General features: G+C 45.3%; 1 protein-coding gene across 1 annotated transcript in view; it reads right to left on the minus strand.

Moving 5' to 3' along the window:
* Positions 1-339: 339 nt before the first annotated feature.
* ercc6l (excision repair cross-complementation group 6-like) overlaps positions 340-26,892 on the minus strand; it is a 31,766-nt gene continuing 5,213 nt past the window's right edge. The window contains exons 2-6 of the mRNA XM_063041653.1: positions 24,207-25,445; positions 16,495-16,881; positions 14,951-15,049; positions 14,347-14,460; positions 340-2,582 (exon numbers count right to left, since the gene is read on the minus strand). Coding sequence (XP_062897723.1) covers positions 895-2,582; positions 14,347-14,460; positions 14,951-15,049; positions 16,495-16,881; positions 24,207-25,445 — 3,527 coding nt within the window. The 3' untranslated portion in view covers positions 340-894. The remainder of the gene's footprint in view (positions 2,583-14,346; positions 14,461-14,950; positions 15,050-16,494; positions 16,882-24,206; positions 25,446-26,892) is intronic.

Raw genomic sequence — 26,892 nt, forward strand, 5'->3', positions numbered from 1 at the left:
GGAAGAAATTGACAGGGAGAAAGCAGGAAAATGGGTAATTGAATGGCAGACCAGACCCGATGGGTCAAAAGGCCAAATTCTGCTATATTTTATTGATAATGGGCTCCCAGAGTCAAGGACAGCTCCAGCCCCAACAGAATAACTGCACAGCCGAAATTTAACAGAAGCGCAGATGGGTCGGGAGTGTGGCAGCTCGTCGCAAGCTGCTCTCGGCCAGTCTGTTAAATACTATTATAATGGTTATTTATGAGATCTGTCCAGCTCCACAGGTAAAGTACCAGTTCAAACCTGCTGTCACCCAGTAGATAGGTTGCACAATGACTGTAACTCAGCCTTGGATCTTTGGCAAAGTTTCATTTTATTACTCCCAAACTTAACATTTTCAAAATAGCATTCTCAAGTATAAACATTTACAAAATACACAATTACCCAACTATGGCATCAAGCAAAGGCACCAAATTCAAATTCTCCGCTAGTTGAGAGCAGAGGCTTGAAATGACCCAATGAATCTGGTATACAGGACGAGAGGCAAAGCTGGATGTCTGAGTACACGTGGTGACCACTGGGGTTAGCAATGGGATCAGATGGTCAGTGTGCCACAAGTCCAAGAGCTCTCAGTCTCTCCCCAGTGCAGCCTACCAGACACTTACAAGACAGTACACACTCTGACAGCCAGCAGTGTAGGAACTACATACACTCCCAGGAGACAATGAGGCGAAGTAGGTAAATCCTAAATAAGCTTGCCGGGTAGTTCTCCAACCAATAGTAAATGCCTTTCATCACAGCAAAGCAACAGGAAAGGTTTACAATGTCAGGTCTGGCCTTCCCACACAGACACAGTATGAACCCAACCCTAAGGTAGTAGGGAACTGCTGCACCACCCCTCCCCCCCAATCAGCTCCTGTCCAGTTGCCGGTAGAGTTTGATGGTTGTTAACTGCACCTCAGGGTCACCGCTCCTCAGATCTAGAGCCTGCAACAAGTAGCCCAGAGCTGCCTTAAGCTCCCCACGCTCAATCTGCTCTCTGCCACATCTCACCAGACGCTCGTATTCCTCCAGTGTGGGATCTGATATGTGGCCAATACTGGGAGACCCTGTACCCTGGTCAGAGGGATCTTGCCCCAAGCTCTCCCATTGTCCCTCTGCAGGCTCTGGTCTGCTGTGCCCATGGGAAGTCCCTGTACCAGGGTCAGTGGGCTCTGGACTGTCGTCCTCGCAGACAGCCCCTGTACCCAGCTCAGTGCGCTCTCGCATGCTCTCCCATTTTTCCACTATGGGCTCTGGTCTGTCCTCCACCTCCTTACCGACAGGACCTGGGTCGATGGGCCCTTGCCCCAGGCTCCTGCACTCCCCCAGTGGGAGTTCTGCCGATGACATCCCTTCCCTGGAAGTTTCAGGGCACAGACGAGTCAGTTCCAGCATCAGGCTCTCCAGAGAGGGGCACAAGGAACCCGTGCCTTTCCTAGGAGAGGGCTCAGTGAACTGCCGCAGCAGGCTGTCACATTCGTCCACTGTGAAAGGCAGGGAACCCGTCTCGTCCCCTAGACTCCTGGCAGTCAACCCCGTCAGCTCCTGAATCACACTCTCCAGCTCCGCTAGGCTCCCTTGTCCCCAGGACCACTCCCTGTCCCGGTCGGGGGGAGGCTGCCCCACCACCGCCTGGGCAAAAGGTTCCATCTGCTCATTGGAACTGAGCTCGGGGTTGAAGGTCTCGCTCTCCTCCTCCTCACTGCCAGTAGTCAAAACCCGGGGCTCCTGTTCTCCCAGGTCACCGCCACTGCCCACCAGCTCCTGGCCCCATTCACCTCCCATCTGCCTGGCTCTGTCCTCGTCCTCCTCCTCAGAAGAGTCTTCCATTTCATCAAGGACGGAGTGGACCAGCGAGCGCCGGGAGAAAGAGCAGACACTGGTATCGTGCACACCGAGTGGGGGCAGGTTTAAATCCTTGGGTGTGGAAGCAGCGGGCAGGTCAAATGTTTGTAGCGGCCAGCCGACCACAGAGAGTCCTGGCAAATCATCAGCTGGCTCCTCATCACTGTCAATCACTCTGACCCTGCCCTTCCCCCTGCGGAAGACAATGGGTGGGGACTCCTCGCTCGGGTTGTCCAACCCGCCGTTCAGTGAGGGGCTTTGTGCTCCCATTGGTTCGGCAGCCCAGCTGGCTTCCTCCACAGAACAGGCCTCCAGCTGGCAGCCCGCTCCACTGCTTTTCTCCAATGTGTCCTCCAGTACCAGCTGGAAGTCAGAGTGAAGCAGCGATCGCGAGGTGTTCAGCTCCGGGAAGGCCTCGCATTGGCTGTCGGTGGGATCCAGGACTACGTTGCCCCTCTCGCCGGGGCTGGGGTCGCAGAATACAGAATCAGCACCACCCAGTTCCTCAGTGCCAGTGCCACAAGGCGATGGGACGCTGGACATGCACACAATGCTGTTATCCTCTCTGGAGTCCACCGGCAGTCTGGCCAGTCTGCAGCTCAGGTCAGACACCGGGTCGTCCGTCTCCCCGTCAGTCGGCAGCTGCATCAGGTCTGCAGGGGGTGGCATCTCTCCGAAACCCAGCTCCGGGTCCTCTTGCTCTTCTCCACCTGCAGGGTGAAAAGACAAGCCCAGCATGAATGCCTGAGGAAAGACAAGCTGCTGGCAAACTGTCTCAGCAGGGAGTATAGCTGCTGGAGAAAGTCTGAGTTACAGGCGCAAAAGATGGCCAACTGGTTTGGTTGTCTTCATGAATGTGGCCAACTACCCAGTACTGTCCAAAAACCAAGAGCTTGAGATGGGATTGGAGGAAATATTTAATCTATTTATATAGATTGTGAGCACGTGGCCAAGTGGTTAAGGCATTCGACTAGCAACCTGAAGGTCGTGAGTTCGAGCCGCAGCCAAGGGAATGTGTTGTGTCCTTGAGCAAGGCACTTAATCACACATTGCTCTGTGACGACACTGGTGCCAAGCTGTGGGTCCTAATGCCCTTCCCTTGGACAACATCGGTGTCATGGAGAGGGGAGACTTGCAGCATAGGCAACTGCTGGTCTTCCATACAACCTTGCCCAGGCCTGCGCCCTGGAGAGTGAAGACTTTCCAGGCGCAGATCCATGGTCTCACAAGACTAACGGATGCCTTCACTTATATAGATTAGAGATTCTGCAGATGGAAATATGGTCAGGCAGCATCTATGGAGGGAATAAACAGTGGATGTTTCAGACAGAGACCCTTCATCAGGACAGAAACCAGAATAAAGCGGGGGGGGGAAATGGGATGGGAAGGAGTACAAGCTATCAGGTGACAGGCAAGACCAGGAGAGGCTTGAAGTAAGAAGCTGGAGGTGATAGGTGGAAGAGGTAAAGGGCTGAAGGAGGAATTTAATAGAGGACAGTAGACCATGGAAGGAGGTGGGGCACCAGAACAAGGTGAGGGGAAGAGAAGGGAAGAAGTAACAAATTCTTGAGAGCCTGATGATCTCCACCTTGGAGTTCAGAGAGCTAGTGTTAAAGACTAGAGAACAAGGGAGGGAAATGAATTCAAAACGAAACAATTGTTATTCTGATGTCTCAGGCTGTTGACGCAACAGAAGCCTTCCTGCGTAGGTCTGGCAAGGAGCTTTTAAAAACCCAGTCTCAGGTAAAGTGCACTGCCTAGTGGAAAGGTCAGAGTAGTCAGCAGGCTTTGGCTCAAGAACAGGTGGAGGCAAGATAAGTAGGCAACTTCATTCCTCATTCAAGTCCTGAGAGAATAGGGTTAATAGGCGGTAGCCAGTATTGCCCTGGAAGCCAGATGTGGGATTTCCAGAAGGCTTCCAGCTACCCCGATGGCCACATCTATGCCAGGTGCATTGAGATGCAGCCCCTTACAGACTGCGTTAGGTAACTGGAGCTCAATGACCTTCAGCTTGTTAGTGATAGACAGGAGCTACAGGGAAGTCATCAGCCAAAGGCTAAAGAATAAGAGAGTGACAGTCAGGAGAGGGAAGGGAAAGTGTCAGATAGTGGAGAGCACCCCTGAGGCTGCTCCCCTCAACAATAAGTAATGCATTTCGAGTACTGTTTAGGGGGACGACCTACCTGGGGGAAGCAACAGCAGCCATCCTTCTGGCACTGAGTCTGGCCGAGTGCCTCAGAAGGGTGGAGAACTAAAGAGGACGGCAACAGTAATAGGGAGTCTATAGTCAAAGGGACAGATAAGTGATTCTGTAGATGCAAAAAGGAAACACAGATGGCAGTTTGCCTCCCGGGTGAAGGGCCCATGATATTTCTGGAAGCATCCTCAATATCCTGAAAAGGGAAAGGGAGTAGCCCGAAGTTGTGTTACAAATTGGTACCAACAACACAGGTAGAAAAAGGGAGGAAGTCCTGAATCCTCAAGGGTAGTAATCTCGGGATTGCTGCCTGTGCCACACAGTGAGGATAGGAATAGGATGAGGTGCCAGATAAATGTGTGGCTGAAGAATTGGAGCAGGGGGCAGGGATTCAGATTTCTGGACTTCAGGGATTCAGACTTGGGACCTCTTCTGATGCACGTGGAACATATACAAAAGGGACGGACTGTACTTGAATCCGAGGGTGACCAGCATTATTAAAGGCAGATTTACTGGAGCTGTTGGGAGTGGTTTTAAACAGATATGGCAGGGAGGGATGGGAACCAGCATGCTAGAACTGAAGATGAACCAACAGGCTTACAAATAGATGGGTATAACATGAATGTATGGGAAGACAAGCCAAATGCAGAGAACAAGAGCTGTATTTAAATGTGCTTAGCATTCAGAATAAGGTGGACAAACTCATGGCGCAATTAGAGATTGTTCTGTATGACATTGTGGGCATCACCAAGTCGTGACTCAAAGGAGGCCATAGTTGGGAGATTACCATCGAAGGATATACTTTGTATCCTTTGGCAGTGGTGTGGCTTTGTCGGTAAGAGACAGAATGACATCTTTTGAAAGAAGTCACAGAGGGTCTGAGAACATTGAATCTTTGCAGCTAGAATTAAGAAACTGCAAGGGTAAAAATAAAACTATTATGTGAATCATATCGGCCTCCAAAATAGTAGTCACGATGCAAGGTTGAGATTGCAAAGAAAGCTGGAAAAGGCTTGCAATTTGTAATGGGGGACTTCAATATGCAAGGGGATTAAAAAAAAAAAAATCAGGTTGGTGTCAGATCGCAAGAGAGAATTTGCTGAATGCCTCTTTAGAGCAGCTTGTGCTTGAGCCTACTTGGGGAAAGGCTGTCAGATTGGTGTTGTGTAATAACCAGATCTTTTTAGGGAGCTTATGTCTCCGTGGACTGTCACCTTGTCGTGGTGGAGAAGCTTGTGTGGTCCTGTGATCCCGAGAGCGATGCCATCTGGTGCTATGCTCCTGCTAGGGTCACCCATGGCGGTAAGGTCGAGGGTGAGGTCCCTGACAAAGAACAATCCGGGACTTCCGGTAGCGCTCATGGAGTGAAGTCGCGTTCTTGACTCGCTCCATTACCTCTGAGTTTTTTTTCTCTATGGTCAGCTATACTTTAATTAACCATTAAGGCATCAATTTTTACAATACTTTGAATTAAACTGAATTCTCTGACAATTGGATGATACTTAGATCTGCTATGTCTAAGAACGGGAAAGACGGCAAGGATGGTAAACCTCCGGTTAAACCGAAAGCTACGGATCTCCCTCCGACTGAATCACCGGTGACTTTGAAAGCGATATCGGAGTTAATTCAGAGGGAAATTTCAACCTGTTAGGGAGATGATTCGTACGGAAATTGCAGGCTTTGTTAAAGACCTGATTCATACGGAAATCTCAACTAATTTCCAGAAAATTGCCGATTTAATTGATAAGATGCAAACATGTATTGCGGAACATCAGTCGGCTATATCTGATCTTCAAAAATTCGCGCAACAAAGTGAGCTTAAGATGGGGAAAATCGAAGAAACAATTAATGTAATGAAGAAGAAACTTGACTTTTTGACCTTTAAAAACTCTGACTTGGAATCTAGAATGCGACGGCAGAATTTACGAATGATTGGCGTGAGGGAAGCCGTTGAAGCTAACAACCCCATGAAATATTTCTCCCAACTTTTAAAAGATGCATTCCCTACTGTATTTCCTGACCAACCACCGCTACTGGATCGTGTTCACAGAATCCCATCATACTCGTCTAGGTCAGATAGACCTAGGCATGTTATCTTACGTTTTCATTACTTTCAAGACAAGGAGAGACTGTTTCGATTCGCTCGATCTAAAGGTTTCATTGATTTTTTGGATCTTAAGTTCCGATTCGTGGAAGATTTCAGTAAACCAATCTGGGACCAACGGGTCCGTTACAGATCCGTGATGTCGGAATTCTATAAGATGGATTTAAGACCAGCGCTGCTGTACCCTGCACGTCTAAGGATTCGCATGTCAGATGGAGCCCTTCGTTTTTTTGATTCTCCATCGGATGCCCAGAGTTATCTGGATCAACTTTCATCTCCAACATCTTAATTGCCTTCTTTTTAATTTTCTCCGTTGATCGGAGGCTGTGAATTGGTTGGTTTTAACTTTTCTGTGCCCTATTTGGGCAGAAAAGTTTACTTTCGATTTCTTAATATGGCTGCTAAACTTTCTTTTTAACTGCGTCATTTCTTTCTTTTCCCAGGGGATTCTGGGTGGTTACTTCCCTTTTGTCATCTTACGTATTTCCTGTGCGGCCTTAAATTTTGTAGTTTTTGTTTAAATTTTATTCTGTTTTGCTTTTTATAATCACTTTATGTTAATAATCCTATTTTTTTTTGTTGCTGTGTCTATTCATGAGTTTGAGGTTTATTGTGGTTTTTTTTTAATATATATTTTCCGGCTTTTGTTCTGTTCTGTGTGTATTCTAATTGAGCTAACTTTTTTTTTTACTTATTTTTTTACTGTTTTACAATTAGCTGATCCTTTTCATATTTATACCTTTTTTTTAGGGAGCGTATACCGGAAGTCATGGGGGTAGTTTTAGCGCTTGCTTCTTTCTGGTGGGTCTGCTTTAGATTTTGCCTTGGGGTCTTGGGCTGGGGGGGGGGGGGGGGGGGCTTCACGTTTTAGTTTGTTTTTCTTTGGGCTATATACATTATTGAAGTTCTGGTTGCGTCCTTTTCCCCGGTATCTTTTGTATGTTCTGTTTCCTCTCCGGGTTTGTGGGTCGCGCCTATTGTCAATCCTCCTTGTTGTGGGTTGACTTTAGGATTTATGGAGTCTATTATTAATTTTGTCTCCTGGAATACTAATGGTCTTAATCATCCTATTAAAAGAAAAAAAGTTTTTAAAGTGTTCCGGAGACTTAAAGCACAAATTTTATTTTTACAAGAGACCCATGTACGGAGGGGGGACAGACTACGTTTTTTCAAATTCTGGAAGGGACAACAATTTCATTCGAACTCCAATGCTAAGATTCGAGGCGTCTCTATTTTTATAGATTCCTCAGTTACTTTTATACAACAGGATATTATCTCTGATCCGAATGGTAGATTTTTATTGGTTAGTGGTTTACTATTTAATAAAAAAGTAGTTTTGGTTAATGTTTATGCTCCTAATATGGATTGTCCGGAATTTTATAAATCATTGTTTGATCAGTTTCCGAATTTGAACGAGTTTTCATTGATTTGGGGCGGAGATCTTAATACCTGTTTATCTCCAGCTTTGGACCGTTCGGCTCCTTTACGGACTTTACCTAATAAATCTGCAAATTTGATTAATTTTTTCCTTTCTGATTCTGGGTCGACGGACATTTGGCGTTTTCTGCATCCTCAGGAAAAAGATTTTTCCTTTTTTTCACATGTTCATCATTCCTATTCAAGAATTGATTATTTTTTTACTGATTCTCGTCTCATTCCTTCAGTGATTAAATGTGATTATGATTCTATAACCATTTCGGATCATGCTCCACTTAAGCTTTCTATTAAAATTATGGCCAATATACCAAACAATAGACAATGGCGTTTTAATTCGCTGTTGCTTCAGGACTCGGACTTTGTTAATTTTATGAATGAACAGATTGAGCTTTTTTTTTACAATTAACCATACAGAAGATATTTCGGTTAACACTCTTTGGGACACTTTTAAAGCCTATATTCGGGGTCAGATTATTTCGTATTCCGTTGCTTTGAGGAAGAAACAGAAGCAGGAGGAGATGGCAATTGTGGACAAGATTAAAGAAATTGATAAGAAATATGTTATGGCTCCTTCTGAGGAGCTATACAAACAAAGAACTGAACTTCAAATGGAACACAGTTTACTACTCTCGTCCTCGATTGTAAACCAATTAAAGAAAACAAGAAGTGATTTTTATGTTCACAGTGATAAAATTGGCAAGCTGCTGGCTAATCAATTGAAATCTAATTATGTTAAATCTCAAATCAATCAGATTTATAACCAAAATGATCGATTGATATTGGATCATGTGGGGATTAATCAAACCTTTTGTGATTTTTATTCTTCTTTATATCAATCAGAGTCTCCTCGAGATTCTAAATATATGAATGATTTTTTAGATAAGTTAGACTTTCCTCAGATTTCACAGGATATGTCTTCTTTATTAGATACTTCCATTACAATGGATGAGATTAAGAATGTTATTTTTTCTATGAATCTGGGGAAAGCTCCTGGCCCTGATGGGTTTACCGTTGAATTTTATAAATGTTTTGCTTCTTTATTGATTCCTTGGCTCTATAAGGTTTTTGAGGCTTCTTTGAAACTTGGTAAACTTCCGGAATCTTTTAATAGAGCATCAATTTCTTTAATACTAAAGAAGGATAAAGACCCTGCTCAATGTGCATCTTATAGACCAATATCTTTATTAAATGTTGATTCTAAAGTTTTTTCTAAGTTATTAGCAAATAGACTAGAAAAAGTACTTCCTTCTATTATTTCGGAAGACCAAACGGGTTTTATTAAAGGTCGTTACTCTTTTTATAATATTCGTACATTGTTAAATATCGTTTATACTCCCTCACAAAATGTTCCTGAGTGTGTTATTTCTTTAGATGCCGAGAAAGCTTTTGATAGAGTAGAATGGCCTTATTTATTTAAGGTGCTTGAAATGTTTAATTTTAGCTTGAAATTTATATCCTGGATTAAACTGTTATATCACTCCCCTGTAGCCTCGGTTCGTACTAACTCTTTAAACTCACCTTTTTTTCCTCTCTTTCGTGGTACTCGACAAGGCTGTCCTCTTAGTCCCCTATTATTTGATATTGCATTAGAACCTCTTGCAATTGCTATTCGAGAATCTTCAAATATTACTGGGATAACTCGGGGATTAAAGTCCCATAAATTATCACTCTATGCTGATGATTTACTTTTATATATTTCTAATCCTGAGAGATCTATTCCTGTTGTTTTAGAGTTATTAGCACAATTTGGTCTTTTCTCAGGTTATAAATTAAATCTTAGTAAGAGTGAACTTTTTCCGATTAATAAACATCTTTCCTTATATTATAAATTTCCATTTAAATTGATTAATAATTACCTTTCATATCTTGGGATTAAAATTACTTGTAAACATAAAGATTTATTTAAGACTAACTTTTTACCATTAATAGACCATATTACTCAACTTTCATCTAAATGGTTTCCCTTATATTTAACTTTGATTGGTCGTATTAATGCAGTTAAGATGTTTTTTTTGCCAAAATTTTTATATGTGTTTCAGGCATTACCAATTTTCGTTCCTAAATCTTTTTTTGATAAAGTCGACTCTAAAATTTCTTCATTTATTTGGCAGAATAAGAATCCGAGACTGGGTAAAATACATTTACAGAAAGCTAAGAGAGATGGAGGTTTAGCATTACCTAACTTTAGATTTTATTATTGGGCTATTAATATTCGACATATGAAATTTTGGTTACTTGACCGGGATATACTATCTATTCCTAAATGGGTAGCATTGGAATTACAATCTGTTCAGGGTTATACACTTGGTTCTATTTTAGGTTCATCTCTTCCTTTTGATTCGAAACGCTTTAAGCAGGTCTCTAACCCGATCGTTAAATATGCTTTGCGTATTTGGTTTCAATTCAGAAAATTTTTTGATCTTAATCAATTCGGGTTAGCGATTCCTATTTTAGGTAACATATTTTTTCCTCCCTCTTTTACGGATCGCGCTTTTCAAACTTGGAAGACTAAGGGTATTTTACGGTTTTTGGATTTATTTTTAGATGGTTCCCTTATGTCTTTTGAACAATTATCTAATAAATATAACTTATCAAGAATACATTTTTTTAGATATTTACAAGTTAGAAATTTCCTAAGTACTATACTTTCTTCCTTTCCAATGCTTCCTCCTATATATATTTTAGATTCGATAATTAACCTTAATCCATGTCAGAAAGGTGCATCGGCTATGATTTATAATATTATTATGAAACTTAGGAAAGCTCCATTTGATAAGATTAGGGTAGATTGGGAACAGGAATTGGGGCTTACCATTTCTGTGGATGATTGGGGGCAGATTTTACAATTAGTTAATACTTCCTCTATTTGTGCTAAACATTCCCTAATTCAATTTAAAGTGGTGCATAGAGCACATATGTCCAAAGATAAGTTAGCGCGTTTTTACTCGCATATTAATCCTTTCTGTGATAGATGTTCGGGGCAGATAGCCTCTTTAACTCATATGTTTTGGTCTTGCCCTACTTTGGAAACTTTTTGAAGAGATATTTTCAATATTATTTCTAAGGTATTAAATATAGATATCTCTCCTCACCCTATTACTGCTATCTTTGGACTACCTAAAATTTCTAGTAATCTTTCCCCTTCAGCCCGTAGAATGATTGCATTTCTTACTTTAATGGCGAAAAGATGTATTTTACAACATTGGAAAGAGCTTAATGCTCCAACTACCTTTTTTTGGTTTTCTCAGACGATTTTATGTTTGAATCTGGAGAAAATTAGAAGTAACCTTTATGATTCTTCATTTAAATTTGAACAGATTTGGGGACCTTTTATTCGATATTTTCATTTAATGTAATATTTACCCTTCTTGTTTTTTTTCACTGTTTTAATGGAGGTCGGGATTGAGGACGTGATTTTAAGTTTAACTCTGTTTGGTTTCAAGTTAGCCCATTGCTTTGCTTTTAGTTAGTTGCACGGTGGGTTTTTTTTTGGGGTTTTTTTTTTCTTTTTTTCCATTGATATATATAAAATCTAGTATACTATTATGTTATCTTGGTTTCTTATGCTTAAATTACATTGTTTGTAGTATTTTCTTTTTGGTATTGTTATCTTTTGGAATTTTATTATACTTTAACATTGTATTAATGTTTATATGGCTTACCTTTTTTGTATACTTACTCAATAAAAAGATTTAAAAAGAAAGACAAAGAACAATCCAACCAAGACCTCAACGGGTGGAACAGGTGGACGAAGTTACTTCGAACTCAACAGCTGTGAAGGCGGATGAAGGCTGCAACAAATCCATCAGCTCCAATCGTCATGGTTTCCATGCCATTGGAATCAGTTGGTTGATTTGTGAAGTATCGTGTGCTTCTTGGAGTGCAACATCAAGTACACGTTAAACAAATACACGCACAGGCGTCTTCACTCTGTGGGCCATTTCTCAGAATGAAGACCATCATCCTCGACCTCGAGGGATAGCCACGATGAGGGAGCTTAACATAAAGGAACCCTTAGGAGGCAGTGATCACAATATGATTGAATTCATACTGCAATTTGCGGGGAAGAAGCACAACTCACATGTATCACTATCGCAATGGAATAAAGGGAATTACAGTGGTATGAGAGAAGAGCTTGCCCAGGTGGATTCGAGGAGGACACTAGTAGGAATGGTGACAGAGCAGAGATGGCTGAAGTTTCTGGGAACAGTTCACATGGCGTAGGATAGACATGTCCCACACGGGAAGTAGTTCTCAAATGACAAGGGTTGGGAACCATGGCAGACAAAGGAAGTTAAGGACCGTGTAAAAGTCAAAGAAGGGGCATATGAGGTAGCAAAAGCGAGTGGGAAGTTGGATGATTGGGAAGCTTTGAAAATCCAATAAAAGGCAACTAAAAAAGCTACAAGGGAAAAGGTGAAACACAAGGGCAGACCAGCTAATAATATAAAGCAGGATACCAAACACTTTTTCAGTTATATAAAGAGTAAAAGGGAGGTGACAGTTCATAGTGGAAAATGATGCTGGTGAGGTAGTAATGGGGACAAAAATGGCAGATGAACTTAATGGACACTTCTCATCCGTCTTCACTGTGGAAGACACTAGCAGCGTGCCAGAGGTCCGTAAGTGTCAGCGAGCAGGAGTGAGTGCCACTGCTATTTCAAAGGAAAAAGTGCTAGGCAAATTGAAAGGTCTAAGGTGGTTAAATCACCTGGACTAAATGGATTGTATCCCCAAGTCCTGAGAGAGGTTGCTGAAGAGATATTGGATGCATTGGTTATGATCTTTCAAGAATCACTTGATTCGGGCAATTGTCCCAAGAGAAATGGAAGGTTGCAAACATCACCCACTCTCAGATGGGAGGAAGGCAATAGAAAGGAAATTACAGGCCAGTTTAGCCTACCCTCAGTGGTTGGGAAAGTGTTGGAGTACATTAAGGATAAGACTTTGGGGTACTTGGAGACCAATGATAAACCAAGTCAAAGTCAGTATGGTTTCTGTAAAGGGAAATCTTGCCTGACTAATCTGTTAAGAGTTCTTCGAGGAAGTAACAAGCAGGGTGGACAAAGGAGAGGCAGTGGAAGTCATTTACTTGGATTTTCAGAAGGCATTTGATAAGGAGCCACACGAGGCTGCTTAACAAGATAAAATCCTATGGCGTTACAGAAAAGATGCTGGTATGGATAGCGGAATGGCTGACAGGCAGGGGCAGTGAGTGGGGAAAAAATGGGGGCCTTGTGATTGGCTGCCAGTGACTAGTGGTGTTCCTCGGGGGTCAGTATTGGGACCACTACTTTACGCATTGTTTGTCAATGATTTGGATAATGGAATTGATGGCTTTGTGGCAAAGTTTGTGGATAATACAAAGATAGGTGGAGGGGTAGATAGTGCTGAGGAAGCAATGCGATTGCAGCAGGACTTAGACAAATTGGAAGAATGAGCAAAACTGACAGATGGAATACAATATTGGGAAATGAATGATAATGCATTTTGGTAAAAGGAACAATAGTGTGAGGTATTACCTAAATAGGCTGAAGTTTCAAACAGAGGTGCAGAGGGACTTGGGAGTCCTTGTGCAAGACTTCCAGCAGGTTAATTTACAGGTCGAGTCTGTGGTAAAGGCACCAAATGTAATGTTGGCATTTATTTCAAGGGGGATAGAATATAAAAGCAAGGAGATAATGCTGAGGCTTTATAAGACACCAATCAGTCCAGACTTGGAGTATTGTCAACCATTTTGGGCCCCATATATCAGAAAGGATGTGTTGTCATCGGAGAGAGTCCATAGGCGGCTCACTAGGATGATTCCAGGAATGAAGGGGTTAACATACAGGGAGAGTTCGGCAGCTTTGGGCCTGTACTTACTGGAACTCAGAAGAATGCGGGGGCAGGGAGATCTCATTGAGACGTACTAAATGTTGAAAGGACTAGATAAGGTGAAAGTGGAGGGGATGTTTCCTGTGGTGGGGGTATCTAAAACTAGAGGGCACAGCCACAAAATTGAGGGGCAATCTTTTAGAACAGAGGTAAGAAGGAATTTTTTTTTTTTTTTTTAAGCCAGAGGGTGGTGAATCTGTGGAATGCTCTGCCACAGACGGCGGTGGAGGCCAAGTCCATGGGTATATTTAAGGCGGAAGTTGAACATTTCGTGATCGGTCAGGGCATCAAAAGATATGGTGAGAAGGCAAGCATATGGGGTTGAGTGAGATCTGGCATCATCCATGATGGAATGGTGGAACAGACTCGATGGGCTGAACAGCCTAATTCTCCTCTTATGTCTTATGGTCTCAGAGCAAATATGCATGGGATTGGTGTAGATGGGTAATAAGGGTAGGCATTGATAAGGTGGGCCAAAGGACCTTTTTCTGTGCTGTACAGTACAGAATATACTGAGTGCACAAAATCTCCAGATTGACTCCTGGGAAGGTAGGACTGTGGACAGTCTGCATTAGAGTTCAGGATGAAAGGGGCTTTCACTGAACCATCTAAATTGTCAGGGCTTGACAAGATGCATACTCACCCTGGGTTGTAGGGGACAAATTCAGGTAGGCCATTCAGGGTTGAAGAAATCTTTCTTCACACAGACCCACCGGGAAACCATGGATGCTTGATCGTCAGGTTCATTCAAACTGACAAAGGGTACGGCCCATCACCCTGCAACATGCTGCCATTGTCACCAGGTAGAAACACCACCCTCCCATTCTACTCAAGCCCACCGGCAGCTCTGTTAACTTACAGCCCAAGTTAGACACCTCGCCCTCTGACTCCCTGTCACTCGGCAGCTGTGTCAAGTCTATGGGAGGTGGGATTGCTCCGGAATCGCGTTCTGGGATCAGCCTTTCTTCAGTATCTGCAGGTAGAAAAGTTCGAGCATGAGTGTCTGAGAAGACAGGCCACGGTCAAACCATCTCTGTAGAGCCCTGTGATTTACAAGGGACAGGATCGCCCAAGCAATCTTAGGCTGTCTTCGTGGATAGGTTAAGTCCCCAACACTCAGCAAAATGAGAAACAGGATCAGAGGAAGTTACTATATATTAAAAACATGCTAAATAATGTGGAATGAAAGCTGATTAATCCCTAGTGTTTTAATAATTGTTTCATGTCCTACCCCAGATAGAGGCAGGCAGTTGGAGGTTACATTCCAAGGGGGAAAGTGGACTTCTACCTCAAACTCCTCATTCTGTAGGCTCTTGCAACACCTCACCAAGTGAGGGGTTCTCCACCCTCCCTGCCCCCTAGCACCAGAGTCACAGGACAATTGAACACTAGGGTCAACCACCCTCCCACCCTGCCCTCAAGACCACCAGCAGCTAACTTACAGCTCAGGTTAAAACACTTGCCCTTTGTCTCTGTGTCGCTCGGCAGCTGTGTCAAATCTATGAAAGGTGTCTCTCTGGAATCAGGTTCTTGGACCAGTCTTCCTGCTCCTCCACCTTTACCTGCAGGGAGAAGAAAAATACCTGGCATGATACAACTACCTCACTAGGTGTCACACTGACCAGATCCCAGAGGCCCGAGGGGAATGACAGGGAGGGAGGGGTCTGTTGTGCATATTTAGGGGGTTATGGTCCAGACACAAGCAAAAGGCACTGGCTCAATTAGGGAACATGGTCAGTGTGGACAAGTTTGGCCAAAGGGCATAGCTCAATATCTAAAGTGCCTTCCACATAAACTCATACACTTTACAGACAGCCAAGTTCAGAACTGAACATTTGAAATAACACCTCCAGTGTAGAAAACATCCTATTCACATCAGATGTCGGAAAAGGGATGAATTTTGGCGAAGGAGACCGTAAACAACTCCCTTGCCCCAAAGCATTACACACCAATAGGCATTGGTCACACTGCACACAGGTAGTGACAGTTGTTTTGAGCTCTTTATCCAAGAAAAGACGTGCTGGCACTAAAGTCCAGGGAATGCTCTTGGGAATGATCCTGGGAATTAACGTACGAGGAGTGTTTAATAGCTCTAGGCCTGTACTTGCTAGAGAAAATTATTAAAACCTATTGAATATTAAAAAGGTTAGTGGATATGGAGATATTTCCTATAGTGGGGGAGTCTAGGACCAGAGGGCACAACCTCATAACAGAGGGACATTGATTTTGAACTGAGATGAGGGCTTTCTTTAGCCAGAGTGATGAATCTGTGGAATTCATTGCCACACACAGCTGTGAAGGCCAATTCACTGAGTACATCTAAAGCAGAGGTTGATAGGTTCTTGTTTAGTAGAGGCATCAAAGACTACAGAAGGAAATAGAACAGGGTTGAGGGGGATAATAAATCAGCCATGATGGAATGACAGAGCAGACTTGATGGGCTGATTGGCCCAATTCAGCTTCTGCGTCTTATGGTCTTAGTCTGAAATTCTGGACGATCTCAGCAGGTCAAGCAGCATCGATAAATGGACGGACGTGTCAAGAACCAGGGATCGGGGTACAAAGCCAGCCAATTGCTCCTGGCCAGCAGACAGTCCTGTTTTCTTTAAATTAGCTTTACTTGTCATATGTGCATCAACAACCAATACAGCCCCAGGAGTGCTGGAGGCAGCCCACTAGTGTTGCCATGCTCCCGACACCAAACAGCACGCCGCAACTTACGAAGTACAACTTGTACGCCTTTGACCTTGTGGGAGCAAAACCCAGCACTCAGGAATCCCACATGGTTCCAGTGAGAATTGTCAAACTCCTTACAGACAGGGACAGGAACTGACCAGCCTTTGCTGGTGCTAACTGTGACATTACTGTACCACCATACAGGAAATGAACAAACAGCTTTGTGTACACAAGTAGGACAAGGACACACCTCCACCATGGGCTCATTAAGGCACATTTTCCTCCAGAGTCACCAGTGGAAAGGCAAAGTTGAGGAAGAAGGCTAGCATACCCCTGGCAGCTGGAGGGCTGGGAGGCAAGCCCACCTCCCGCTGCAGCTGCGATCCTGCTGCCACCAGGTCCTGTGCCAGCTGCACGCGCTCATGGATGTACCGCTGCGAGGCTGAGTCGTTGACCCGGTTCTCCTCGTCCGGTGCCATGTCCTGCGAGTGCACCAGGTCGTGGCGGGTCACACCGAAGACGGGCAAGCTGCGCAGGAAGGTAATGTGCTGCTCCAGGACAGGGTCCATCTCCCGCTGGCCGGCATGCAGAGTCTGCAGCTGCCTCTGGGTGTTCGAGTGCCTGGGGTCCTCCAGCACAAACAGTTCCCTCAGCTCCTGTCTACTGAAGTACCGGAAAGGGTTCTTCCTCTCCCCCACCGACTGGCGAATCAGCGAATCTGTCGGAGACATAGAGCAAGGTTACAGGCTCCTTGTTAATTACAGCTGCCACTCTCCAGTGACACCCACACCCAACCTGAAGGCACCCGGCAGAACTCCCTGTGCCAACTTCCCAGGCCACAGTGCTTTCCACTCAGTCTGCCTCACAGCACAGAAACAGGCCTTTCAACCGAACTGGCCCATGGCAACCCATCTAAGCTCGCCCCATCTTCCCACATTTGGCCCATATCCCCCTAAACAACCATCTGGATCAGGCACCTGAACCAGTGTGGATAACTACACCCTCCATGCTGAACTGACTCCACTTTCATGGACACAAGCATTATTTATCTACTTCTTAAAATTATTTGCATGATTTGTCTTCATTTGTCAGTCTATTATTTATAGCTTTTCATAAATTCTATTGTATTTCTTTATTTTCCCATAAATGCTTGCAAAAAGATTGGAATTTCAAGGTAGTATACGGTGTACATTGATAATGAGTTTACTTTGAACTTTAAACCTTTCCTATCCATGTACATTTTTAAATGTACTGGACTCTCTGACGGTGGTGTCTGAAAAGAGGATGCTGTCCAAGTTGCATGCCATCTTGGACAATGTCTCCCATCCACTACATAATGTACTGGTTGGGCACAGGAGTACATTCAGCCAGAGACTCGTTCCACTGAGATGCAACACAGAGCGTCATAGGAAGTCATTCCTGCCTGTGGCCATCAAACTTTACAACTCCTCCCTTGGAGGGTCAGACACCCTGAGCCAATAGGCTGGTCCTGGACTTATTTCCCAGCATAATTTACATATTACTATTTAACTATTTATGGTTTTATTACTATTTAATTATTTATGGTGCAACTGTAATGAAAACCAATTTTCCCCGGGATCAATAAAGTATGACTATGACTAAAATGTTTCAAACTGTCGGCCAAGTCGTCTGGCATAGTTAAAGTGGAGGTTAATAGGCTCCTGGCTATTAGTGGCATCAAAGGTTACAGAGAAGGCAGGAGAATGGGGTTAGGAAGAAAAATAAATTGAGTTGATTTTACTACTTATATGCTTCATATACGCGAGTAAAAATCTTTGTTCAATTAATAATTTGCAATAAATAGTATGTACAACAGGATAGTCAATCTAACATAGAAATGCAGTTGTGTCAGCATGAGTGAAGCAGTCTGATGGAAGAAGCTGTTCCAGAGCCTGTTGGTCCTGGCTTTTATGCTGCGGTACCATTTCCTGGATGGTAGCAGCAGCAACAGTTTGTGGTTGGGATGACTTGAGTCCCCAATCATCCTTCGGGCCTTTTTCTTTCATACCTGTCTTTATAAATGTCCTGAATAGTGGGAAGTTCACATCCACAGATGCACTGGGCTGTCCGCACCACTCTCTGCTTAGTCCTGCAGTTGAGGGAAATACAGTTCCCATACCAGGCAGTGATGCAGCCAGTCATGACGCTCTCAATTATGCCCCTAGAGAAAGTTCCATGATTTGGGGGCCCACACCAAACTTCTTCAACCGTCCAAGGTGAAAAAGGCACTCTTGTGCCTTTTTCACCACACAGCCAACATGCACATGAAGTCAACCATGATTGAATGGCAGAGCCCTACGGCCTAATTTTACTCCCATCTCTTATGGTAATAATGTTTTTGCCTCAACCAGCTCATCTGATAGTTTATTCTACATATACATCACCCTCTGGACAATAGTCCTGTGTCAGGATCCTATTGAAACTTTCCCTTCTCGCCCTAAACCTACCCCGACTAATTCTTCAACACGAGGAAATCTGCAGATGTTGGAATTTCAAGCCCACATAAAATTTGCTGGTGAACGCAGCAGGACAGGCATCTATAGGAAGAGGTACAGTCAAAGTTTCGGGCCGAGACCCTTCATCAGGACTAACTGAAAGAGATAGTGGGAAGTTGACATCTACAGATCTCTTCTTTCAGTTAGTCCTGACGAAGGGTCCCGGCCCGAAACGTCGACTGTACCTCTTCCTATAGATGCTGCCTGGCCTGCTGCGTTCACCAGCAAATTTTTTTTTATATATTAAAAATGAGTGTTGTCTGACTAATTCTCGATTCCTGTACTCTGGGGGAGAAAAGACTGTGTGCATTTATTATGTCTGTGCCCCTCGTGATTTTATTCCTCTGGAACAGCACCTCCAACACTCTCCTGCACTCCAAAGAGAAGTCCCAACCTGCTCAACCTCTCCACAGCAATACACACAATGGATCACAGCAGGTCAGGCTTATTCCCCCAAGGAGTGGAATAAACAGTCAATATTTTGGGCCAAGATCCTTCACCAGACTATTCCTCTGACCCATAACGTGAGGAACTGGCTAATAAACACCAGCCTCACCAGGTTGTCAGGAATTAACATGGCATTAACTTTACACTTTGGAGGAGGGCTGAACAACGAGAATTCAAAACTGCCCAACGCATCAACAGCACCATCAAGGACATACAGTATATACAGAAAGGTGCCAGAAAAGGCCTATTGTGAAGGATTTTGCCCACCCTGCTCATAGACTGTCCCACTCCCATCAGGGACGAGGTCACATAGCATCCACACCAGGACAACCAGACTCTTAAAAACAGTAACTTTCCCCAAGCTGCAAGGCTGATCAACACCTCCACTTTATTATTTCCTGTCAGTCACCTTATGTAGAGCCTAGCAACACCTTATGGACATAAAATCAATGTATACAAGCTACCTTGTGTATTATATTTAATGTTTCTTATTGTGTTAATAACATTGTGTTCTGGTTCCTTAAGTGTTGGGCACATGGCCAAGTGGTTAAGGCGTTCGTCTAGTGATCTAAAGGTCGCTAGTTCGAACCTCAGCTGTGGCAGCGTGTTTGCGCCCTTGAGCAAGGCACTTAATCACACATTGCTCTAGTCTGGGCGAGGAGTGGTGCCCCATACAGACTTCCAATCTGCGCCTTGTAAGGCATGAAAATGCCCGACGCAGGCCTCTCATGGTCTGAGTCGACGTTCCCTCCCTCCCCTCCTTAAGGATGTCATAGTCCTGGGGGGGGGGGGTGTGCGTGCAGAAGAGGGGAGCAAGTAGTAGTGGGAGTGTATGCCCACCACCTATTAAATGCTCCTAATGGCGTGCATCTCAAATTGTCTCTCACAACCAAGCCCAGCTTCCCGACTTCACGTATCGCTTAGCTACTGATCCCAGCGGAACAGTTTCTACTAACGGGAGTAGGGGCAAAGGCTGGTTACTGCCACCTTAAAACCAGTTGCTTTGGGCAGTGGGGGCTTGTAGCTCACTTCAGAGAAGGAAAACTCCAATCTCAAACTCCCACTTGCAGCTATACCCGCACATGGGGAAGGTGCCGGAGTAACCAAAGGAAAAATCCAGAGCTGGAGTTCCTGAGGAAGTTGTACATTCAAGACCGACTGGCAGCTCTTGTGACACAGCTGGTGCCAAAATGCACTGGTTTGTTTGTTTTTTTGTTTTAAATAGTACTTTGGATTCATCAGCTGCCTGGGGGAGGGGGGAAAAGAGCCTGCTACTTCGGAAACAGCTTGGTCTGCATATTGTACTGCCCTGGCTTGCGCAGTACAGACAGGTAGGACAGAACGTCCACGGTTGACTTCAACCAATGGAGGGCCTCAAGATTGACCAAGGAATGGAAGACTACTGGGCTAATGCAGAGCGGGCAAGGATGGGCTGAAGTACATGTTGTATGGCTCACACAACAGCCTCAGTCATACCGAGAGAATAAATGCAGTAAAGCAGGACCTGAGGCTGCAGGAACATCCCTGCGGAGGAAGCTGTCAGTCTCTGCAACTCGCTTCTGGACTGTGGACTAAAGTAAATTTATTTATCATCCAGGTGCACACGTCACTTATACCAACCAGAGATTCATTTTCATGGAGGCATTCACAGCAAATACAAAGAAACGATGGTCAATGAAAACCCACAAAAAGAGAAACATCTGACATGCAAAAGACAAACTGTGCAAGTATAAAAAGAAAAAACAATTAAATTAATAGAGCATGAGATGAAGAGTTCTTGAGAGTGACTCCATAGGTCGTGGGAGCAGTTCAATATTGAGATGAGTGAAGTTATCACCATTGATTTAAGAGCCTGATGATTGAGTAATAATTGTTCCTGACCCAGGTGCTGAGCCCCATGTACCTCCTTCCGGGTGGCAGCAGCAAGAGGAGAGCCTGATCTGAATGCTGCAGGTCCTTGATGAAGTGTTCAGGATCAGGTTTGGTGGGGGAGCAGGAGGGCAGTAGACAGGGAAGATGTTAGGCAATCCGGCTTTTTCCATAGATGCTGTCTCGCCTGTGATTTCCGGCATTATTTTTATTTCAGATTTCCAGCTGCTTTTTCAGGCATTTTGGCCCTCTGGAGTCAGTGGTAACTGCAGATGCTGGAACCCGGAGCACCAAGCAATATGCTGGAGTACTTAGCGGGTCAGGCAGAATCTGTGGCTAGCCCACAGTATTGTGCACTGTTCTGGCCCATTACAGGTCGGATATAATGCAGATTACAGGTAGTCCTGATGGAGGGTTTAGGCCCAAAACATTGACTGTATTCATCTCCAAAGATGCTGCCTGACCTACTGAGTTTCTCTAGCATTTTGTGCACATTGCTAGGATTTCTAACAACCACAGAATCTGTAGTGTTTACAGGCAGGCTATGGAGGTTTTGAAGACGGTTCTCAAGAGTTTCACAAGGATGCTAAGCACAAGATATTCTGCAGATACTGGAGATCCAGAGCAACATACAAAATGCTGTAGGAACTCAGCAGGTCAGGCAGCATCTATGAAAGGAATAAACAGTCCATAAACGACAGAAAACCTGCGGATGCTGGAAATCTGAGCAGCACACACAAAATTCTGGATGGAAAAGAGCACAGTTGATGATTCAGACTGAAACCCTTCGGCAGGACCGGAGAAAAAAAGCTGAATAGTTTTAAAAGGGTGGGGAGGAGGGGGAAGGAGAGAGAGCAACACAAGGTGATAGGTGAAACTTGAAACAGTAGGGTGGGGAGACAGAGATGAAGTAAAGAGCTGGGAAGTTGATTGGTGAAAGAGAGAAGGCCCTGGAAGAAAGAAGGGGAGGAGGACCACCAGAGGGAGTTAATGGGTGGGCAAGATGAAGTGAGAGACAGAAAAGGGGATGGGAAGTGAAAGGGAGCATTACCAGAAGTTCAAGAAATTGACGTTCATGCCATCAGTTTGGAGGCTACACAAATGGAATACAAAGTGTTGTTCCTCCAACCCTAGTGTGACCAGATCACGACAGTGGGCCAGGTAAACTTGAGGGCAGAGTGGAAGTTGAAAGCAAAGTGGATGAAGTTGATGAGTTCAGCATGGTTGCAGGAAGCAGCACCAATGCAGTCCATGTAGCATAGGAAAAGCGCAGGATGGTCACCATTGTAGGCTTGAACATGGACTGCTCCACGTAACCGACAAACAGGCGGGCATAGCTGGGCTCCATACGAGTGCCCATGGTTACACCCTTTATTTGAAGGAAGTGGGAGGAGCCAAAGGAGAAATTATTTACAGTCAGAACAAGTTCAGCTAGATGGAGGAAGGCGGTGGTGGAGGGGACATGGTTAGGTCTGGAGTCTGTGACGAATACACATAGATAAGATGTTAGCTGTCCTGTGTGATCAGCAGTTGGTCTGCCACCTGTCTTCAAGAGAGAGATAAGGGACACAATGAAACAGCACCTGGAGATGCGTAGAGAGCTGTCTGGAGCGGCTCCCCCTTTGAACCCTGAACTGTTTGAAGTGATGGACAGGCGATACCCCAGCAGGGAGATAAAAAGGGACAGGTTCGCTAAGGCAGGACACACACGCCACCTGAGGTAACGAGACCCTGGAAGCGGTCCGCCTCTCACAAGTCGGTGGGAAGTACCAGACAATGGCCAGGGTGGAAAGGTACGATCAGCGGGAACCCGGTGTGTGTCCGCCCTTGCCTGGGTGCCGGGTTCACTGCAGAGGATCGACCGCATCTGGAGGAGGGGTCACAGTCGGTGACCTCAGGTGACATCACCAAGGACCTGCCCAAAAGCTGCTTGTGAGCCATATCGCCGGTCTGTGAGTGAAGCCGTGTCTGAATGATCAGTTGTTCCTGTTCTCTCTCTCTCCCCCCCCCCAACGTTGTCCATCGTCATGGCAACGATTACTGCGAACTGACCTACTAAACTGGACTGAACTTTGAGTCACTTTGAAATTTGGTCATTTACCCCTAGACAACGATAGAGCTTGATTGATGCTGTTATCTTAATTCTGTGCACATGTGTGTTTATCATCGCTGAACTGTTGCATTTATTATCCTTTCGATTACTGTGTTGCTTGTTTCTTTAATAAAACTTTCGTAGTTCTAGTACTCCAGACTCCAACTGAGTGATCCATTTCTGCTGGTTTGGCAACCCAGTTACGGGGTACGTAACAAGTCAAATGAAAACAGAGCTTTGAGGCTTTCCTGGTAGGGAGGGTGAGGAGACTGCTGACTCTTACAGCACAGGTGAAGGGTCTCATTAATCCTTCGGCCCTTAAGCTAAACTGGTCTATGCCAACCAAGGTTCCCATCTAAGCTAACACCATTCATCTGCATTTGGCCCATATCCAGACCTGAAGGGTCTCAGTCCAAAACATCAACTGTTTATTCCTCTACATAGATACTGCCCGACTTGCTGAGCTCCCCAAGCATTTTGTGCATCCCTCTGAACCGTTCCTATCCACATATCTTTCAAGCGCCTTTGCTTTTTTAATGAGAATCTTCAGCTGTTCTGAATGGAAGAGAGAAGGTGGGGAATACAGAGGCGAGGGAAAAGGGTAGAGTGAGCAAAAAGGCGGATCCAGGTAAGGAGATGACAGGTGAGCCAAGAGGGCAATTTTGCAACGCCAATGATTCAAATTCCGGTTTATCTACCACAAGTACAGCATACAGTGAAATGTGTCATTTGCATTAACAGCCAAATACAGATGTGCTGGGGGCAGCCCACTAGTGAGCCACACATCACGGCACCAACAAAGCATGCTCACCATGTTTATATCAACACAGGCAAACCAAAATAGAAACAGAAGCCCCTTACCTCCCTCCTACCCACCTACACAAGATGCTATTCGACCCATCTGCTGGTTGCCCAATCCTCTACCTCAACTCCAGATCCCACAGCTATCACCCCCCAAAAGGCCACATCTCCAGAGTGGGTCCCACTTGATTGCTGCGGTGGTCTCTCCCCAACAATTGGTCCTGGTGCTCCTGTCCCACAAAATGCAACCCACCAAGACAAATAACACCAACCCCACCTCCCCCCACCTTGCCCTGAGCTGCCATTGCTGGGACTCACCCTTGAAGATCTGCCTCCTGTAGATTTTTTCTTCCACACTGCCACAGGTGACCAGGCGGTAGATGAGCACATCTTCAGTCTGCCCAATTCTGTATGCCCTGTCCACGGCCTGGGCGTCGGTGGCAGGGTTCCAGCTGGGGTCAACGATCACTACCCGGTTGGCAGCGGTGAGGGTGAGGCCCACTCCACCCACCTGGGTGGTGAGCAGGAAGACTGAGCAGTGGGAGTAGCGCTGGAAGCTCTCCACCACCTTCTGCCGCTCTGGCAAGGCCATGGTGCCATCTAAGCGGGCCAGCTGGAAGCCCCTGGCGGTCAGCACTCTCTGGACAATGTCCAGCATCTTGCGTGACTGGGAGAAGACCAGGGTCCGGTGGCCCTCCTCCCGCAGCCTCTCCAGTAAACCCAGCAGGAAGACCAGCTTGCCCGACTCTTGGACCAGCAGCTCGTTGGAGACCTGACAGATGTCATAGCCGTCTCCATCACCCGCCTCCAGCCCCAGTTCCCCCCAGACCCTCCTGGACAGCAGCCTCGGGTGGTCGCAGAGCTTCTTCAGGTTGTTGAGCTGGACCAACGGAGAGAGTTTAGTCTGCAGCAGCTCCAGGATCAGCTCGGATGACACAAACTTGCGGTAGATCTCCTCTTGGACGGGGCTGAGGTGGACCCACACAATCAGATCGTTCTTTCGGCTCAGGGACAGCATGTTGCCTTTGGCCGCTGGCCTCCGTCCTCCTGTTTCAGCCTCCAGGGGCTGCTCCTCCATGTCCCGAATGGCCTCCTTAGTCCGCCGCAGGAAGTAGGGCTCGATCAGCCGCATGAGCGACTCGGAGATGTGAAGTCCCAGCGCCTTCTCTGCGGGGGTGGCGTCCTTCTCTCTCGCACGGGTGATGGGGTTCTCATACATTGTCTTAAAGGTCTTCAAGGGCCCCAGCAGCGAGCCCTGGCAGGCGAAGTCAAAGAGGGTCCACATCTCCTGCAGGTTGTTCTGCACGGGGGTGCCAGTCAGTAGGATCCTGTTCTTGGCCAGGACGGCATTGACGTGCCTGGTGGTCTTGCTGAGTTGGGATTTGATCTTGTGTGCCTCATCCAAGACCATGTAGTCCCAGGTGAATGGCCGGCCGTCCAGGTGAGAGAGCTGATCCAAGTTATAGATCACCAGCTGGTAGGTGGTGATGACCACCCCCCCTTTTCGTTGCACCTTCTCCAGGTTCCGGGTCCGCTCTGCCTTGGAGCCATGGAAGGCTGCAGAAATTGAGAGAAAGGCTTTGATAAGAACAGAACATAGAACACAGTTCAAAGAATATAAATATCATACAGTACCCCAAGATTCATTTCTTGCAGGGATTCACAGTAAATACAAAGAGACAATAGAATCAGTGAAAAACTGCACACAAGATGGGCAGACAATGTGCAAACTAAAATAATATAAGTATTAATGTATTTATTTCATCTTACCTTTTTTAATATTTTCACACTGTCTTTTGCACATTGTACATCCATCTTTGTAGGTTTTCACTGACTATTCTGGGGGGGAGAGGGGGGGAGGGGGGGGGAGAGACACACACACACACACACACACCCGGCCCCCCTCCATTTGCAGCGTCGTGCTCAAACCAGGAGAAACATGATCTTATAGTACAGCTTCCCCCATACTTTCACAACAGAGCTCCAGCGGATGATTAGTGCCAGGCATAAACGGTTATTTCCAAGACAAAAACCCCAGCACTAATCATCTCTCCACCCTTAAAAATATTTATTCATTTCAGCTCTCTTCGATGTCAGCAGTTTCCAGTCCATGGGTCTATCAACCCAACACTGGCCTCCCTTCTCTCCCCAAGCCCTCTCAAACACCCCCACCCTATCTCGAAAGCATTACATCGGGACAGGCCCTTTGGCCTACAACTGCAAGTTAAACTAATAATTAGTCTGCACAGGAAACCTGCCCATTTGCATGCCCAACCGTCTCTTCAATATTGTTAACATATTCCCTTCTACCACCTCCCCGGAACCATGTTCCACAGACCTATCGCTGTCTGCAAAAATAAATATCCTGCGCATCTCCTTTAAGGATTCCTGTTCTCCCCTTAAATCTATGCCCTCTAGTAACTGCCATTTCTACCCTAGAGCAAAACATTCTGAATGTCTACCCCATTCATGTCTCTCAATTTTAGAAACTTCCATCATAATCCCATCAACTTCAAGACTTAGGGAGGCTGCAACATCAACTGTTTATTCCTCTGCATAAATGCTCCCCGAACAGCTGAGCTCCTCCAACGTGTGGTCATAGGAGCAGAATTAGACCATCCTGATAAAGTCTTAAGGGGATTGTCAGAATCCTGTAAATAATGGTTAAGCTTGAGCCTGTATATCCTGGTTTGAGAATGGCTGCAACGCGTTTGAGCAGCTGCTCTCTGGAGTGAAATATGGATTAAAAACTCACAAGAGGATGTTTCCTGACTTTTCACACCTTTTGGTTTTGACAAAAGGTGGTTGATGGAGATTAGACAGGAGATTCCTTACATCCGTTTCTTAATTTTGGTGGAGTCTCTTACCTAAATTTTTAAGGCTACATCCACACTAGACCAGATAATTTTGAAAACGCCGGTTTCAAGTAAAAATGACAGGTGTCCACACTAGGCGTTTTTCAAAATATCCCTGTCCACATTAAAATGGGTATTTGGGCGAATCT

Source organism: Mobula hypostoma, chromosome 2 (genome assembly GCF_963921235.1).
Source record: "Mobula hypostoma chromosome 2, sMobHyp1.1, whole genome shotgun sequence".
In the NCBI taxonomy this organism is placed as follows: domain Eukaryota; kingdom Metazoa; phylum Chordata; class Chondrichthyes; order Myliobatiformes; family Myliobatidae; genus Mobula; species Mobula hypostoma.